This window comes from Cataglyphis hispanica, chromosome 16, assembly GCF_021464435.1.
Source record: "Cataglyphis hispanica isolate Lineage 1 chromosome 16, ULB_Chis1_1.0, whole genome shotgun sequence".
NCBI lineage: Eukaryota > Metazoa > Arthropoda > Insecta > Hymenoptera > Formicidae > Cataglyphis > Cataglyphis hispanica.
The window spans coordinates 1,900,206-1,918,111 of NC_065969.1; the positions used below are offsets into that span (position 1 = coordinate 1,900,206).

At 25.4% G+C, this 17,906-nt stretch overlaps 4 protein-coding genes across 4 annotated transcripts; all 4 read left to right on the forward strand.

Moving 5' to 3' along the window:
- Positions 1 to 358: 358 nt before the first annotated feature.
- On the forward strand, positions 359 to 4,414 carry LOC126855595 (F-box only protein 21-like). The gene is made up of 5 exons (XM_050603401.1): positions 359 to 516; positions 2,340 to 2,600; positions 2,686 to 3,127; positions 3,264 to 3,388; positions 4,284 to 4,414. The coding sequence occupies exons 1-5, from the start codon at positions 359 to 361 to the stop codon at positions 4,285 to 4,287; spliced, it is 990 nt and encodes a 329-aa protein (XP_050459358.1). The 3' UTR covers positions 4,288 to 4,414.
- A 2,025-nt stretch (positions 4,415 to 6,439) lies between these two features.
- On the forward strand, positions 6,440 to 11,099 carry LOC126855586 (uncharacterized). The gene is made up of 8 exons (XM_050603391.1): positions 6,440 to 6,810; positions 7,574 to 7,831; positions 7,917 to 8,349; positions 8,458 to 8,582; positions 9,064 to 9,199; positions 9,405 to 9,572; positions 9,722 to 10,025; positions 10,723 to 11,099. Exons 1-8 carry the CDS (start codon positions 6,653 to 6,655, stop codon positions 10,878 to 10,880), a joined length of 1,740 nt encoding a protein of 579 aa, XP_050459348.1. The 5' UTR covers positions 6,440 to 6,652; the 3' UTR covers positions 10,881 to 11,099.
- A 1,101-nt stretch (positions 11,100 to 12,200) lies between these two features.
- Positions 12,201 to 13,793, forward strand: LOC126855710 (uncharacterized; the record flags this gene model as incomplete). The annotated part of the gene is made up of 3 exons (XM_050603575.1): positions 12,201 to 12,490; positions 13,035 to 13,292; positions 13,367 to 13,793. Coding segments are annotated over exons 1-3 (843 nt in total), but the record flags the coding sequence as incomplete, so codon positions are not given.
- Positions 13,794 to 15,471: 1,678 nt separating this feature from the next.
- LOC126855619 (F-box only protein 21-like) lies at positions 15,472 to 16,500 on the forward strand. The gene is made up of 3 exons (XM_050603435.1): positions 15,472 to 15,567; positions 15,659 to 15,720; positions 16,146 to 16,500. The coding sequence occupies exons 1-3, from the start codon at positions 15,560 to 15,562 to the stop codon at positions 16,301 to 16,303; spliced, it is 228 nt and encodes a 75-aa protein (XP_050459392.1). The 5' UTR covers positions 15,472 to 15,559; the 3' UTR covers positions 16,304 to 16,500.
- Positions 16,501 to 17,906: the final 1,406 nt, after the last annotated feature.

Below are 17,906 nucleotides of genomic sequence, written 5' to 3' on the forward strand. Positions count from 1 at the left end.
AGGTCGGCCAAAAAAGATTAAGAAGTCTCGAAATATTTTTAAAAAAAATTACACGTATATTTATTATTGCCTGGTCTTTTTAGTTTGACCAATCAAAACCAAGAAATCTTCTCTTTATCTTGATTGGTAGATCAAACGTTTCGAGAAACACGAAGCAAAGTATGTCTACATATTAAACAAAGTACACGTTAAGAAGTACAGACGCATGGCAACAGTTCTAGAAGCAACAAACTTTGTGCGCTCACATTCGTAATTTATTATACATATTCATATAAGTATAGAAATAAAATTAGTGCTACGAAACCAGTAAATAACGCTCATTTTGCCACTTGTTTTGTGTATTAATAAATTTTTTCTAATGGCTACAATAATAGAATTGCCGGACGAAGCAGTTACTATCATTTTAGAAAAGGAAAACGTTAGCTTCGAAGATATCGTGAATTTTAAATCCACGTGTAAGAGATTCGAGCAGATGACATTATCCAACAAGTTTTGGGAAAAGAAATATTATCAGAGGTATATTTTTATTTCTAATTTTTTTATATCTATTTCAATATTTATTTTATTTAATTTATTATAATTTATTTATATCTATAAAAAAAAAAGATTAGCTGCCGTAGCTAAAAGCTGCGTGTGATAATTAGATTTCAGTCATAATATATGGACCACGAATATCTTATCTGTGATATTTATTTATTTAGTGCAACAGCAAACATTTATGCTACCTGATACTTATTTATTGGATGAAATAGCAAACCGTTTTGCTGCGATTTAGAAATTTATTTTGCAAGCCACGATTAGCTACGGTAGTAAAAAAATTTTTCTTCCGTATATATTTTACATTTAATCAATTTTCGTCATTCAACAAAAGAATAAAATGAAAAGGCAACAATAAAAAAGTAAAAGTATATTAATTTAAGTTGTGCCTGTGCGTTCGCACGCGTTTTTATTTATAATATGTGTCTATTGAATCGAGAGAAATAGAAAATAAGCATGTTTTCGACGTAAAAATTTAATAAAATTGTAGTCAAAATCAAAATTTAATAAAGCCGAAATCTTTTACATCTGTCTGCTCGATGAATCATTATTTAATCTACATCGATCAATTCCAAATTTATCACCATTCGATAAAATTAGCTTGCTGTTGCTGATAGTTATTTACTAATTATTTTTATTAGCTTTTTATTTCAACTTTTTTATTTAGGTTTCATTATTAAATTATGAGCATAAAAATTATTTTATTTTTCATTAGTTTCTTTGGTTATAACATGTTTAAAAATGTATGTACATAGCTTTTCTAAATAAATTCTTTTAAATTGAATCATGTGATTTTAAAAGAACGCATCCACTCAACTAAACTTTTCATTAAAAAAAATTTTTAGTACTTGCTTTGATATTTTTTAACATATTTCAAAAGATAAAAACTTTGATTATTTTGCACAAAACGGGAACAGATTTGATTAAAAATGATCATGGACATGTGTTGTTTTAAAAATACATAAGATGTACATTATTTGTAAACAATATAAATTGTTTATGTATGAGTATAATTTATTTATTAAATAAAATCACATTTATGCATAAAAAACAATATTTTATCATTAAATTATTCAAATAAGTGATTTTTGTTATAATTCTTTGATTAAGTCATCTACGTTTGTTCTTGCATCTAGGCCATTGAAAAATTTCTTTGTAAGAGTTAAGCTTCTAAGGAAGGTAATGTGGGCGTGTTAGAACTATTATATTTTTTTAGACGAAAAGTGCATTGAATCAATTCGTCTCTCTTTCGCTATATCACATCCAGGACTTTTTTTTTATAAAATTTAAATCGATAAACTGATAGTTAATTTTTATTTTATCTATGACACTTGCATTTGTCGATTCCATTATTATTAATTTTATTATTAATGATTTTTGAGATTAAGCTCAGCCAGTCAATTGTTTAAATAATAAAGTGCGCAATTTATGACTAAGATATTCACTCATACATATTTACTCATATTTGTATATGCATTTCAATTTATGGCATGAGGTTTTAAAACAACACAAGAGATGGAAAAATGCTTTTTCTAAGAAAATGAAAAAAATGTTCGAACCACTGATAGCGTGTTCAAGTTAAAACTTTAAAATTCCAAACGCTTTTTTGTTTATTGTATTATTTGTCTATGATGATTTTTCGTCGAGTTTCGGCGGTTTAAAAATAGCCCCTTTTTTAACATAAAAAAATGTTGCCTATTTTTTTTAGAGTAGTATATTTTTTAAAGAGTTAATTTATTAAAATGTATTTATGTGTAGCATAGTTTAATGTAATTAAAAAAAATTTCTTTTCTTAATTTTAGATGCTCTACTGCGAAAAAGAAATATAATAGAGAAAAACGGGAGAAAATATTTCATCACACTGATTTCGAAGAAATACTAAAAGAAGGATTATATTGTGTCCAAAAGTTACAACAATATACGTTTTTGATATCGGAATATAAGTTATATGATACTGACAAGAAACAACAATTGGAGCATATTTTCTGTTCAATTGCTGAGAATTCCGTTAAGTATTATTTTGTGTGGGATGAGATAAATATGATTTTTGCACAACAATCATGGTAAACTAAATTGTCATTGACATTATAAATTAATGCAATTATATGTTGTAACTGATATGTAATCTTTTTTTTTATTTTTTTTTAGCAATTTCTTTTCCGACTTTACACTTAAATATAGTTTTGAACTAATTTTTTACTATCTAAAGCAGTATCGAATTGTGCATAAGCAAAGAAAATTTATGAATATGCCAACAACAAAGTCGATTTTTGAAAAACAGCTTACGATCGTGGCACAATATTTTCAGCCACACGTGCCCTATTCGACCGTAAAAATATGGTTGGATGGAATAGCGCAGACAGTACTATTTCGCCTGAAAAAAAAATATCCACGTCATGCAATTTGCTTCATTACTTCAGAGCAATTTTCCTTTTGGAAAAACAACAACATTGATGATAATTTCTGGAATGAAATTGAATCAAGGCAAATTATGTGTATACTCGATGAATACATATTTTTGGAATTAGAGCTTCAGGAATTATATAAATTATTAATGATATCAGATTTTGAAATCAAACATATGCAATTTGTAAGTTAGTCTAAATTATATTAAATTATAATAATACTCTCTCATGCGCTGCGCAAATATGGCTATAATTTTTATATCTTATAAATGTTCAATATGTAAGTTTTCTATATAATTTCATTCTAATATTAATTTATAGATTGCAGAAAGTCTTCAAATATATCTATTGACTTTTACGTATCATATCGTAGCTAGAAGACTTGGCATACATACTGTTTTGAGATCAAATGGAATGGATATATTAGTCATATGGAAATCTAAATAGTAAGTATAATATAATTTTAATTTATTGCTAAAACGGTTTCAATATTTTTGGATACATACTTTTTTATAAAGGCATTTCTGCGATTTCTCAGGTTATTTATTTCTTGTAAACTAATAAAACAAAAAAAAAATGCATAGGAATATTTTTTTTATTTTTTGAGCATTTAACAATATGTTAACATACGCATTTATACATACATACACAAAAGAAAATAATCAAATCTTTTTCTCTTGGTAAGGAATTAAAGTCATCTTAAAATTTTTATATGAAACAATATATAAATTTCTTTTAGAAGGATATTCTTTTTGTTTATTTCGCACACAAACATATTTATACTTAGATTAAAAAAGAAAGAATAACACTTTATAAATTATATTTCACTAATAAAAACTATTTAAATTTTTTATAACTAAGTTAATTTATTTAATTAAAAGTTATATAATTTTTTTAAATATGTAAGGCATGTATTTTTGCTTTCTCATACAGAAAGCTGTATGTGTGTGTTTGTATGTGTATGTGTGTGTGTGTAAATATACAAATGTTTTTTTTTTTTATTTTCAGTAACACAAATGTGAATAATGCAGAGTACTTTTATCTCAACCATGATTTGAATCTATCAAATATTATACATAGAGGGATATGGTCGAATAATGTAGATTTAGTGATAAATCAACCACAATATATTTGGGTTAATAATTTTTTATCTTTGATTTCTTATATTAAATTAAAGTAATTAATAAAAATAACATTTAATTATAAATAAATAACATGTTTAATAATATTAATCCAATAAATTTCAATATATTGTAAGCTAACGAATGAAAAGTAATAAAATCCTTTCTATTGTTTTATCTTTATTTGAAATTTTCTTTACATACCATGTTCTTTTTTTAGTTAATACAAAAAATTTTGAAAATATTTTATCAAATATTAGCATTTAATTAGAATATATATTGCGACTGGAATTTAAAGATCTTCCTCAGTTTTCAAACTTTATACCTCTCAAATAATAAGAACATCAAAATTAAATACGAAATTATTAACAAATACAATAAAGGTAAGTCAAAATGCATCGTATAATGTAATTTAATATATATAATATTTATATATTAAGATATGAAAAGATTATATTAATTATAATTAATTATTACTTAAGGCATTATTTTAAGAATTGCTTATGATAAGAAACTGAATTTTGTTATTATGTTTAGACTAATTCTGACGAAGTCAACAAATCATCAAACGCATTACATCCTTCTCGCTGATTAAAATAAAATATGTTATGTACCAGAAGGTATGATTATTAGTAGCTTTCTTATAAATCATGTCTGTGTTTTATAATCTTTTATTTGTAAAATATGTCTTTTTTTTTATTTTAGGTCAATTAGAGATGTGTCCAGCGAAAGAAATCGACAATATAGAAATTGGAAGATACTTCTCAAATTTTGAGGGCACTCATTACATGCAGAATAAAAGCTTAAGAGAACATTATCCGAATGATACCGCAGCAATAGGCAAACTACTTGCCAAGCAGCAATTATTGTCATTATATTCCTTAGAAAATAAATAACTTGTTTGCATGCAGAATTTCGCAGAAAACTTGAAATCAAATATCTCTAAAATTAAGCATTTTTGAAAGAAATGTTTGAAACAAAAGTTGTAAGATTTTAATGGGCGCATTAAGTATCAATGTTAGCATGACTTTAAATAGCATTGTTGAAATAAACACTTTAAAGTTTTTTTTAATAAAAACCTTCATTATTTATTACATATTCTTGTAACTTAACTGAAGAGTTTTTCAAAACATAATAAAGTATAATAAAGTTTTTTTTTTTTTTTACTAAATATTTTCCGAGTTATAAGTCTTGAAAAGTATAGTGTCGCCAGCATTAGTATTAACCGAAACTGATTTTTACTAGACCTTAACAATACTATTTAAATTATTAAAAACCCTGTAATATTTATCTAAAACATTTTTTTTAGAAATGTTTTATTTTTTATAATATTTTTCATAAAACTTTTCCCATAAACATATTTTTCAGTTTAATACTCTTTATAAACGATATATATATTCACTAGGATAGGATCATTTTATAAATTTTTTTAATCTTATATTGTAAAAAATATTTTGCGCTATACATTTAATTAAATAGAAGAAAAATAAAGATGCTAAAGCAGATCAGATTTCCTTTGACTTTTTTCTATTTCTCAACAAAGGCATTAAAAATCGTTATCGAGAGTCCCGAGAGGAGATGGAATGACACGCTTCAAAGCCTGACGAAGAATAAATTTGAAAAACGTTCCAACAATAAAAAAAACGTTAGACCAATTGCATTGTTTAAGGAGAGAACTATTTTAAAGGGAACAGTGTACTAGATAACGAATCAGTGCGTCCTGTAGGGTCTTTTTCTTAGACAAAGATAAAAAAAGATTTAAAAAATAAAGAAGGACAAGAAAGTAAAGGTTCAAAAAAGTACTTAAAATAATTGTTTTAGTCTCAGGTAACGAAAGTTCTATTGATATTCATATCTAGAGAAGAATAAGTCAATAGAAAAACATAACAAAAAAAAAAGAAATTTTATAAGATAAAAGCATAATGACGTGAAGTAGAGATACGATAAAGATTTATGGAAAATCTAAAATTTATTTATATTATCAAAAAAAAAAAAGAAAGAAAAGAAAAAATTAATTCTCTTTTAATATTTTATATATAATTTTTTAAATTCAAAAATAATTTGTGACAGGGAAAAAATTTGTCGTTAATTATTTCTTTACGTTAATAATTTCTCAAAGTTTTAGTTATTGACCAATTAAAATTGTCAAATAAATTTTCTTAATTTTTTATTGTAATAATAGGCAATTGAAAATATGAAAAGGGCAACAAATTTCTTTGAAATAACATTAGAGCGTAATCTTATTTATAAAACGCCATAAATCTTTAGAACAATGAAAAGAGATTAGAAAGAATTATTTATTCTTTTGTCTGACTTTTTACTTTCAGCGACCAATCAAAACCAAGAAATCTAAACATCTTTAACATTGAGCGAAGTGAATCTACTCCAAACGAAGTACACACGTTACAGTCACATGGCGACAGTCTTACAAGCTACACTAAACTGCATTACACTTTACACAGCCACAACTTTTCTGCATTTACACGTTCGCGATTTGTCATATATACGTATAAGTATATAAATAAAATTAGTGGATACAAAATCAGTAAATAACGCTTGCCAGTTGTTTTGTGTGTTGAATTTTTTCCAATGGCTATGATAACATACTTGTCCGACGATGTGATTACTATCATTCTAGAAGACGAAAACATCAGCTTGGAGAATATCATGAATTTTAAGACCACGTGCAAGAGATTCCAGGAAATGACACTATCCAACAAGTTTTGGGAAAGGAAATATTATCAGAGGTATAGTCTTATTTATAAATTCTTTATTTTAATTTAATTATATTTATTTCACACTCGGGCGATTTTCGATTTAACGCAAAAAAAAAAAAAAAATAGTAAAAAAGTTATTATGTTGTTATCTTATTAATTTAAGTTTGTGTGTGTGTGTGTGTGTGTCTAAAAAAAGTGAAAATCAAGGATGTTTACAACTGAATAGAATTGCAGTAAAAAAAATCGAGATTTAATAAAGTCGAAATCTTGACGCATGTAAAAGACAATCAATATAAAGGGTGTTCGGAAATTCAACAGACTTTCACAGTCGGGGGCATCAAAAGAATCACTTTTTGCAAATGGACCTAAGGTCGTTACGTCGCTACGGCAGACAGAGTGTTTCGAAGAAGGTCGAACTTCGAAATATCTGAATAAATATAAGTTTTATAAAAAACTGTTTTAGACAAAAGTTGTTGGGTGTAAAAAGATCTATTTACTGATCTTATGAGTTTAACCTTGGATGGCGTCGCCAGATCTATTACTATTGTAATTATAGTTTGATTAAAGGAATAAATTATATATTTCTTTACAAATAGAAAAATCCATATCGCTATTTGTGAATTTTTCAATTTCTTCTGAATATTAATGTACATAATTATAAAATTTATACATAATTATAAAATTTATATATACTTTAAAAAGTATATTAAGAAAGTATATTTTCTAAAATTTATTGCGTTATTATATGTATATTAGCGTTATATATTATTTAACAATTTTTTTTTTATTTTAGCTGTCCTACTGCGAAAAAGAAGTGTAACAAAAAAAAACAGAAGAAAATAGTTCACAATATTGATTTCAAAGAAACAATAAAAGCGGGATTACATTATATCCAAATGTTACAACATTATACGATTTTGATGTCGGAAAATAAGTTATGTGATTCTGATAAGGAACAATTGGAGGGCCTCCTACGTTCAATTGCTGAAAATACCATGATGTATTATTTCGTGTGGGATGAGATAAGTAGAATTTCAGCAGAAAAATCATGGTAAAGAAATTAATAATGGATTGTTATTGGTATTATAATTATTAAGGTTTAACTAATTTTATATTTATTATGTAAATTCTTTCAGCAAACTGTTTTCCAATTTGACACTTGAATATTACTTTAAGCTAATTTTTTACTATCTGAAACAGTATCGATACATATATAAGCAAATGAAATTTATGAATAAACCGGAGACAAAATTTCTTTTGGAGAAACAATTTATGATCGTGGTGAAACATTTTCAGCCACATGTGTCTTATTCGGCCGTAAAAACATGGCTAGATGAAATAGCGCAGACAGTATTATCTCGTCTGATGGAAAAATATCCAGCCCATTCAATTTTCTCTGCGACTTCAGAGCAATTTTCTTTTTGGCGCGATAACAACATTCATGACAATTTCTGGAATGAAACAGAATCGAAGCAAATAATGTGTATTCTGAAAGAATATATATATTCGGAATTAGAAATCCATCAATTATTACTAACATTAGATCTCGAAGCCAAATACATAAAATATGTAAGTTATTTTAAATTATAATAATAACTTGTTTTTTGGCCGTGCAAATATAATTTTTGTATCTTATAAATATTTAACACACAATTTTTTTAATGTTATTTATTATAGATTTCAGGATGTTTTCGAATATATTTATTAACTGTCACTTATCATATCGTAGCTAGAAGACTCGGCATACATTGCATTTTGAGAATATATGGAATAGTTATTATAGTCATATGGAAACCAAAATAGTAAGCATAATTTTAATTTATTAGATTAATTTTAATTTATTTTAATTTATTAGATTAATTTTAATTTATTTTAATTTTAATTTACTCATTCAATATATATATATATATATATGAGTATTTTTAAAATCCTCTACTGTCGATAGCCAAAATAATATTTTTTTATACATTTGATAATGATTATCTCAAAACCTATGAAGTATCCTACAATCATTTTAATTTCATTTAAAAGATAATTTAATTCCCTACAATTTTTGCTTCGGTATTTTTTGTTAAAAAACGCATACTTTATCTGACATTTGGGAAAAAGTATAAAATAACTGTGATTTCAGAGGCTTTTGAGTTCAAACTTTTTAGGAAAGTATTTTTCAACTTTTGTTTATAGAAAACTTTTTGTTCAGAAATAAATTTTCTATAAAATTTCAAAAGTCTGGCCAGAATGTTTAAGTCTACCTTGTATATAAATATTTCGTTTTATTTTCAGTGATACAAACAATTGGGATAATGTGGAGTATTTTTGTATGCCTCAGATTTCCAATCCACTTTATCCATTAGAGATTATCAGAGGGAGACACACGAATAATGAACATTTTCTGATGAAGCCATTAGAATATATTTGGGTTGACAACTTTTTATAATAATTTTAAGTTATTAATAAAATGTTAATAATTTAATTTAATAAAAATAACAGTCAATTATAAGTGTTGTAAATAACACGTTAATTAATTCAATAAATCTCAATACATTTTAAATGAATGAGTAAAAATAATGAATTCGTGTTTTTGTAGACAAATTATTTTGAAATTGTTTGTCTTTTTTTTTTAGATAACACGCGAGTTGGTAATAATTTACCGTATAAAACTAGAATGTTATCATAATATATATTGCAAGTGGAATTTCAAAATCTTCAATTTTCTAGCGCAATATCTTATGACAGACATAGAAGACATAAATATTGAAATTGAATATAAAAATATAACAAGTACAATAGAGGTAAATTAAAACACATTATATAATATATTCATATAGCGATAAATAAAAAAATTATATTAATTATAATTACTTATAACTTGAGTCATTACATTTTAAAAATTGCTTGCGTAACAAGATATCGATTAAATTTTCCTATTATCTTTCTACAGGCTAGATCTAACGCAGAGGAGAAATCATTAAAAATAAGGACAGAAGAAGTTAAATTTGCTGTTGGAATGATTGTATCGCATACATGGCGAGATTCCTATACTCATAACGGCGTAATAATTGGATGGCAACGTAAATGTGACAGAAAGTTTCGAGATAAATTAGATGAGTCCATTATGTTGCCATATCTACGACAATGCCCTGATCATTATCATATCTGTGAATGTAATCAAGTTTCAACTAGGGCTCATCATCTGCACTACATTATTCTCAGTGAGATTAATGGAGTGTGTTTTGTGCGACAAGGTATGATTATTAGAAGCGTTCTTATAAAAAATATATGTGTTTTATAATCTTTTATGTGTGCCATGTAAAATATGTTTTTTTTTTTTTTTATTTTCAAATAACAGGGCAAGACAGATAATTAAGGCGCAAGAATAGTTTATTATAATGTGTCAATATATATACACTCACCGAGTATATGTTTCCGTGTCATTCTTTGGGCCACCTTCAGAACAATATTAACAAAAAATTAATCAATAATAAGTTGACACTGGTAAAAAAATTAAAATAACAGGCCGATTAATATAAAAAATAACGGCAATAAATTAAGTTAAAAGCGATAAAGTCAATAAAAGCGATAGAAATAAATATAATTAAAAAAAAAAGAAATAAAAAAAATAAAATATTATTGTGATGTTCCCTCATGTCGACTTGATCTTTAACTTAGTTATGTATTTATTGCCTTTATTTCTTATTTCAATGTTTTATCGTTATTAGCTTATTATTGGTTATTTTTTTATTAATATAGTATTGAAGATAAATGAAGAAATTGAGCTGAAGAATGGGACCGAAACTTACTCTCTATGCTTTATATTGACATTATAATAAATTATCTTTGCGCTCCAATTACTACGCGTGGCTTGTATTAACATTTAATTTTATTTATTTTAATTGTATTCTTAAAAGTCTATTGTATCTTATATATTTTTTTCATTTTCAGATCAACTATCGATGTGTCCACCAAAAGAAATCGATAACATAGAAATTGGAAGATTCTTCTCCAATTTTGAAGGGACTTATTACGTGCCGAATGAAAGCTTAAGAAGACGTTACCCAAATGATACCGCAGCAATAGCTGAAATACTTACTAAACAGTAATTTTTATTATTTTAAAATATACAACAGTTTCCTCAACAATATTTTTCAATTTAGCCCTCATTATGAATCTGATTATGCATATGCAGGGTGTCTCACAACCTCCGTACAATACTTTATTAGCGTGTCCTAGAGGTAAAATAGAGTCAAAAATTCTAATAACAAAAATTTTAAGACTGCAATAATTTCTGAGCGATCAAAGTTCGCCAATTATCTCATGTGAAACTCGCAGGCTCATAACTGTACTTATACGCATATCTATTATCTGTTATTGATTGTTTTAAGTCAAGTGATATTAATTTTTACTGCGCATCTGATTTTATTTCATCGTTTCTTACATACTTCGTCTACATCGTGCGTTATGGCGATAAGCTAATATTAATAAATTATAAATCTTACGGAAAACTTAATAAGTGGATGTATTTTTGTTTTATATGTAAACTAATTTATGATTCTTTTTAAAATTTTTGTATTTTGAAAAAATAAAATAATTTATTAAAACCACACAATTTCACTTCTTTCTCAAAATTCGAAAAAAACAAAGAAACAAAAGATAATAATTGATTTAATTTCGACAAGTACTTCTTTGATTAAGAAAAAAATGTTGTCTTTTTGTAAGTATGTGAGAACATTACGTTTTACAATTTAAAAAATTAAGAATTAAATAATATAATAATAATAAAATAATTAAACATTATTAATTGCTCTACCAAGGCTACGTACGAGCATGTAGTAAAATCGCAAAATGGTAGAGGACTTTTCTCTCCAATTTGACATGCTCTATATACACACGAAAGATGATCCGCGAATTATGGGACACCCTGTATATTTCTCTTGATTTACTATTTCCGAAAATTAATCTCTTAAAACTGATGTCATCCTTGAATTATGAAATTGCCTTCAAGATTACGCGTAATTTTTTTTTTAACATTTTATAATTTTTCAAATTTTAAAAATAGTTTATAGGAAAAAAAAAAAAATCTTTCTTGTTAACCACATAATTTTTCAAAATTCTCCAAAACTCACCATCAATTAAAATCCCTAAACAAAATTTTCTTATCTTTTCATTGTATAACGAAGGGCAAACGAAAATATGAAAAGAGCGAAAAATCTCTTTGAAATAATTAAAACGAAACGCCTAAACGCCATTAATCTCGAGAAAAGTGATAAGAGAAATTGTTGTGAAATTTTTTTCCAAAAATTATTCATTCTTGCTTCACTTTTTCAGTTTTTATTTTTAACCAATCAAAACTATAGAGAACTAGAAATCTATATAGAAATCTGTTTCGAAGCATTTCTACAACGCTGAGCAAAGTGCTCTGAGTCTACATCATAACAAACTGGTGGTGCACGTTTCAGACGTAAAACATATACTTATATAAGTATATAAATAAAATTTGTGATACGAAACCAATAAATAATACTCATTGCCAGTTATTTTGCTGAATTTCTCCGATGGCTACAATAACAGATTTGCCCGACGATGTGATTTTTATTATTCTGGAAAACAAAAGCATCAGCTACGAGGATATCGCGAATTTTCAGTCCACGTGCAAAAGACTTCAGCAGATAACACTATCCAACAAATTTTGGGAAAGGAAATATTATCAGAGGTATTTTTTATTTATAAGTACTTTATATTATTATTATATAATTTAATTTATTGAAATTAATTTATTTATATCTATTTCGTGTGTATGCCTGTGTATGTGTGTATGTGTGTATGCTTATTGAATCAATAGAAAGCATGTTTCTGATGTTACAATTTAATATAATTGTAATAAGAAATCGTAATTTAGTTACAGCCGAAATTTTCATGCGTGTAAAAACTTCACTAGTCATTGTATACATCGATCAATACCAAGTTTCCAAGAAACTTACTCGTTTTTTCTAGAACACAAAAAAAATATCAGATTATATAGATCTGTTATTATTGTGATAATTATAATTTGATTAAAATAGTAAATCATATCGTTTTTCTTAAATAGAAAAATTTATATTTTTATTTATTTTTTTAAAATTTGTTTTAAGTATTAATTTATATATAATTATAAAATTTAATTATTCTTTAAAAACATATCTTTTTTAATTTATTGTTGATATTGTGGCATTGTTTAATATAAATAAAATCTTTTTTTGTTTTTTTTTTAATTTTAGCTGTCCTACTGCAGAAAATAAATATAACAAAACGAAACAAAAGAAAATATTTCATCAAAACAATTTCAAAGAAAAACTAAAAGCAGGATTATATCATGTTCAAAAGTTCCAAAATTATGCGTCTTTGATGTCAGAAAATAACTTAACTGATATTGACAAAAAACAATTCGAACACCATTTGCGGTCAACTGTTCAAATTTCCATGATATATTATCTTGTGCGGGATGAGATAGAAAGAATTTCTGCGCAAAAATTATAGTAAAAGATTCAATCGTTATTGACATTATAAATTAATGGTATTATTGTATATGTAATATATAAATCTTTTTCAGCCAATTGTTTCCCAATTTGACGCGTGAATATTACTTGAAGCTGACTTGTCACTACCTAAAACAGTATAGATTTATACACAAGCAAGTGAAACTTATGTCAAAGTTGAAGACAAAATTTCTTTTAGAAAAACAACTTACGATTATAGCGCAATATTTTCAGCCACATGTCTCTTATTGGGCTATAAAAACGTGGCTAGATGAAATAGCGCAGACAGTATTATCTCGTCTGATGGAAAAATATCCAGCCCATTCAATTTTCTCTGCGACTTCAGAGCAATTTTCTTTTTGGAGTGATAATAATATTGCGGACAATTTCTGGAATGAGACAGAGTCAAGGCAAATTATAGATGTTCTCGAGGAATACATATTTTGTGACTTAGTGATTTATAAATTGCCTCGATTAATGAAGATATTGCATCTCGAAGAAAAATATATAAGACATGTAAGTTATTTTAAATTATAATAATAATTTGTTTTGCGATGCGCAAATATAGCTATAATTTTTATATCTTATATAAATATTCAATATATAATTTTTTAATTGAATTTAATATAGATGCCAGGATGTTTTAAAAATATTTACCAACTCTTATGTATCACACCGTAGCTAGAAGACTCGGCATACATACCATTATGACGATATATAGAGCAGTAGCTATTGCAGTTATATGGAAACCAGAATAGTAAATATAATTTTAATTTATTTCTAAAACTCTTTTAATATTTCTAAACACATACACTTCTTTATAAAGATATTTCAACGGTTTATTAGATTATTTATTTGTTTTAAAATGATGAATGAAACAAGAAAAAAAGATTGCAATGTAAAAATATTTTTATTTCGAATATTTACCTTAATATGTGTGTAACGCGATAAAGTTTAATTTAAAATGTATTGAGACTCATTTAAATAAGGTGCTATTTATAAGGTTTTATCGCGCTCGTTATGCACATGTAGAAAAATAATTAAAATAAATATTTCTTTTATTTATATTACAGATAAACATATTCATATATTTAGATTTAATAAAATAATGTTTTGTATATTTTATTTTACTGATAAAAACTATTAATTCTTTATAACATATACGGAATAATAAAATGACTTTATTTATTTATAAAATGCAACTTGTTTAAAGGAAAATTTAAACTTGAATAATTTTTTAACGTATGTTTGACAATTAATTTTTTATTTTATATTAAACAGAATCTGCTGGTTTTTCTTCAAAAATTAAAAAAAATGTAATTTGTTGCGCAATTAGGATTTATGAATTTTCATTCAATTTATCGCAAATGCTAGAAAAATTATAAGTTTTAATTACAATGAATATGCTTTCTCTGTATGTTTAAACACATATGCGTATGTATATAAATGTTTTTTTTTTTTTTTTTAGTAATATAAAGAGTTGGAATAATGCGGAGTACTTTTATATGAACCATAACTCCAATTTACCGTATCCATCAAACATTGTCAGAAAGAGATGTCAGAATAATGAACATCAACTAAATTTGTCGGAGCCAATAGATTATATATGTGTTAGTGAATTTTTATATTTAATTTTTTATATTAATTTTAAGTAGTCAATAAAAATAATAATCAATTAAAAATTCTGTAAATAACACGTTACTTTAATGAGTCTCAATTTTTTTTTAACATTTTAAATCAATAAATGAAAATAATAAATTCCTTTTGTTTTTGTCTGTAATCAAAATTTTTTCACATGTCTGTACTTTTTTTTTTTTTTGATAACACGAGAAATAATGATGAATATTGTTCAAGGATTTAGGTATAATCACGCTGTACATTACGGGTGGAAATTTAACATCTTCAACAGTTTTCTTGTTTCTTGCATTTTTAGAAATGTTGCGAGCATAGATATTGAAGTTGAATATAAAAATATTACAAAGTCAATAAAGGTAGATTATAACACATATAATGTAATTTAATAATATGATTTTATTATTATATCATAATATGATATAATAATTATTAATAACTTAAGTCATTATTTTAAGAAATGCTTGCGTAACAAAATATTAATTGAATTTGCTGCTTACTCCTCCACAGATTAAATCTGACAAGAAACGCTTTACAAAACGGACAAAGAATATTAAGTTTGCCGTTGGAATGATCGTGAGGCATACACGGGACGATTATTCCTCTATCAATAAGCATGACGGTGTGATCATTGGATGGCATTGTACGTGTAAGAGAATATTGAATGCTGTTATGTTCCCATTTCTATATCAAATCTCCAATTATCATCACATTTTTAAATGTCATTTTTTAAGCAATGCCCAAATGCACTACATCATTCTCGCTGAAAATAATCAAATATGTTATGTACCAGAAGGTATGATTACATGTCAATTTTATATTTTCTGCGCGATCTGGAAATACCGAGCAATTCTTTATAGTTTTTTGAGAGCTGAATCCAAATCCGCAAGGCAAAACGGTCTGCCACGTCAGTTTTTCGAGAAAAATGTACTTAAAGTCCCTCAAAAACGTGCTTCTGAATATTTTTAGCAGACAAACCTGATGCGCAAGGGTCTTCAAACGAGGATCAAATTTAAATTGAGCTGTCAAAAATCTATAAAAAATTACTTGTTTTTTCTAGACCGCAAAATCATGCAGATTTGTATTATTAATATTCTTTTCATAATTCACACACACACATATATATATATATATATATATATATATATATATATATATATATATATATATATTTTACGATCTTTTATCTGTATAATGTAAAATATATCTTTTTTATTTTAGATCAACTATCAATATGTCCATCAAAAGAAATTGATAACATAGAAATTGGAAAATATTTTTCCTATTTTGAAGGCAATTTTTACGTACCAAATGAAAATTTAAAAGAACATTATCCAGAAGATATCGCTGCATTAACTGGATTACTTATCAAACAATAGTTTTTATTACCTTAAAATGTACAATATAGTTCTTTCAATAATATTTCTCAATTTAGCTTTTATTGTAAACGACATATGTATAAATATTCTTACGATCTTATTTACATTTCTGTGAAACGGTGTTATTCTGCTTATTGCTGTGAAAAATAAAAATGATCTCTGCAACAACGATTGCGTTTTCAGCAACGGCAAACATATTAAAATTGAGTCAGCCAAGTAGTTCGGACACGTTATTGACAGATTCGTTCTTTTAAACTGTTTCTTACTGTTTTCTGTGTTATTTTATTTTATAATAAAATTTTTTAAGTTAGTTTTTCTCTTTCTGAAAGTATTGATGATGAGCGTGCTTTTGATTAATCGATATCAATTCGAGGATGTAACGATATACACACGGCTATATAGAATATCAATTTATAAATTTTGTAAATCTTACATTGTAAAGAAATATTTTTTGCTATACATTTAATTGAATAAAAAAATAAAAATTTAAATAGCATAAAAATCCATGTAAAATTATTTATATGTATTTAAACATTGAAAAATTAAAATGCAAAATTTTGAAAACAAATCATCGTAAATAAATGATTTTTATATTTTATGCATAAAAGAATTTCGACAATTTTTTTCTTATAAATAAAGATTATTGTATAACTTTAAAGATTCTGAAATTATGTAATTAAGTTTTATAAGTATTATAATTATGACATATTGCTAATTCTATGATATTGTTTAATATAATTTTTAAAAGTTAAAGCATATTTTGTTTTAATTTTAAATATTCTAAAGCGAAAGAAACTATAATAAAAATAGAAAAGAAAAAAATTGTTTTACTCAAATATATTATTAAATTAAAATTAAAAATATGAATTCTCAGGCAAAGTCTGAGCTACGAATATTGACATTTGTCTATTCCAATAATGTCACGTGTATTTCACGATCGATACATGACTATATGATATTTAATAGATTTTTGCAATATTTTACAAATAAATAATTATAATTAAATATAAAAATAGTAAGAAAGAGACAAAAAAATTTTGATAAAAATACAATAAAAATAATATAAGTTAAAAATTTGCAGAAAATTTAATACTTGTTTATCAAAAAATGTGTATTATCAATATCACACATGTATTATCACAATATATGTCATAAATATGTATTATCAAAATAAAAAGGAAAGAAAAGAGAAGAAAAATTATTCTATAAAAACTCAAAAACGATGAATACACTGATAGATTGTTAATCAAATCCTTTTTTTTTGCCTTTAAAATGTAAACTGTCAACGTATGAGGAAATGATAAGAGTATATATTATTCATATTGGTTACACTTCAAACTATGCAACTTTCATTTTTAAAAAAACTGTGCAATGATTTTGTCGAAAATAAAAAAAAAACACAATCTCTGCGTGTTTCTCTTGATTTATTATTTTCAAAAATTAATCTTTTAAAACTAATGTTATTCTTGAACTATTAAAACTTGCTTTTGAAATTACGTGTAATTCCATTTTAACATTTTATAATTTTTTAAATTTTGAAAATAATTTGTGGAAGAGAGAAAAATCTCTCTAATTAACTACATAATTTTTCTAAATTCAAGCT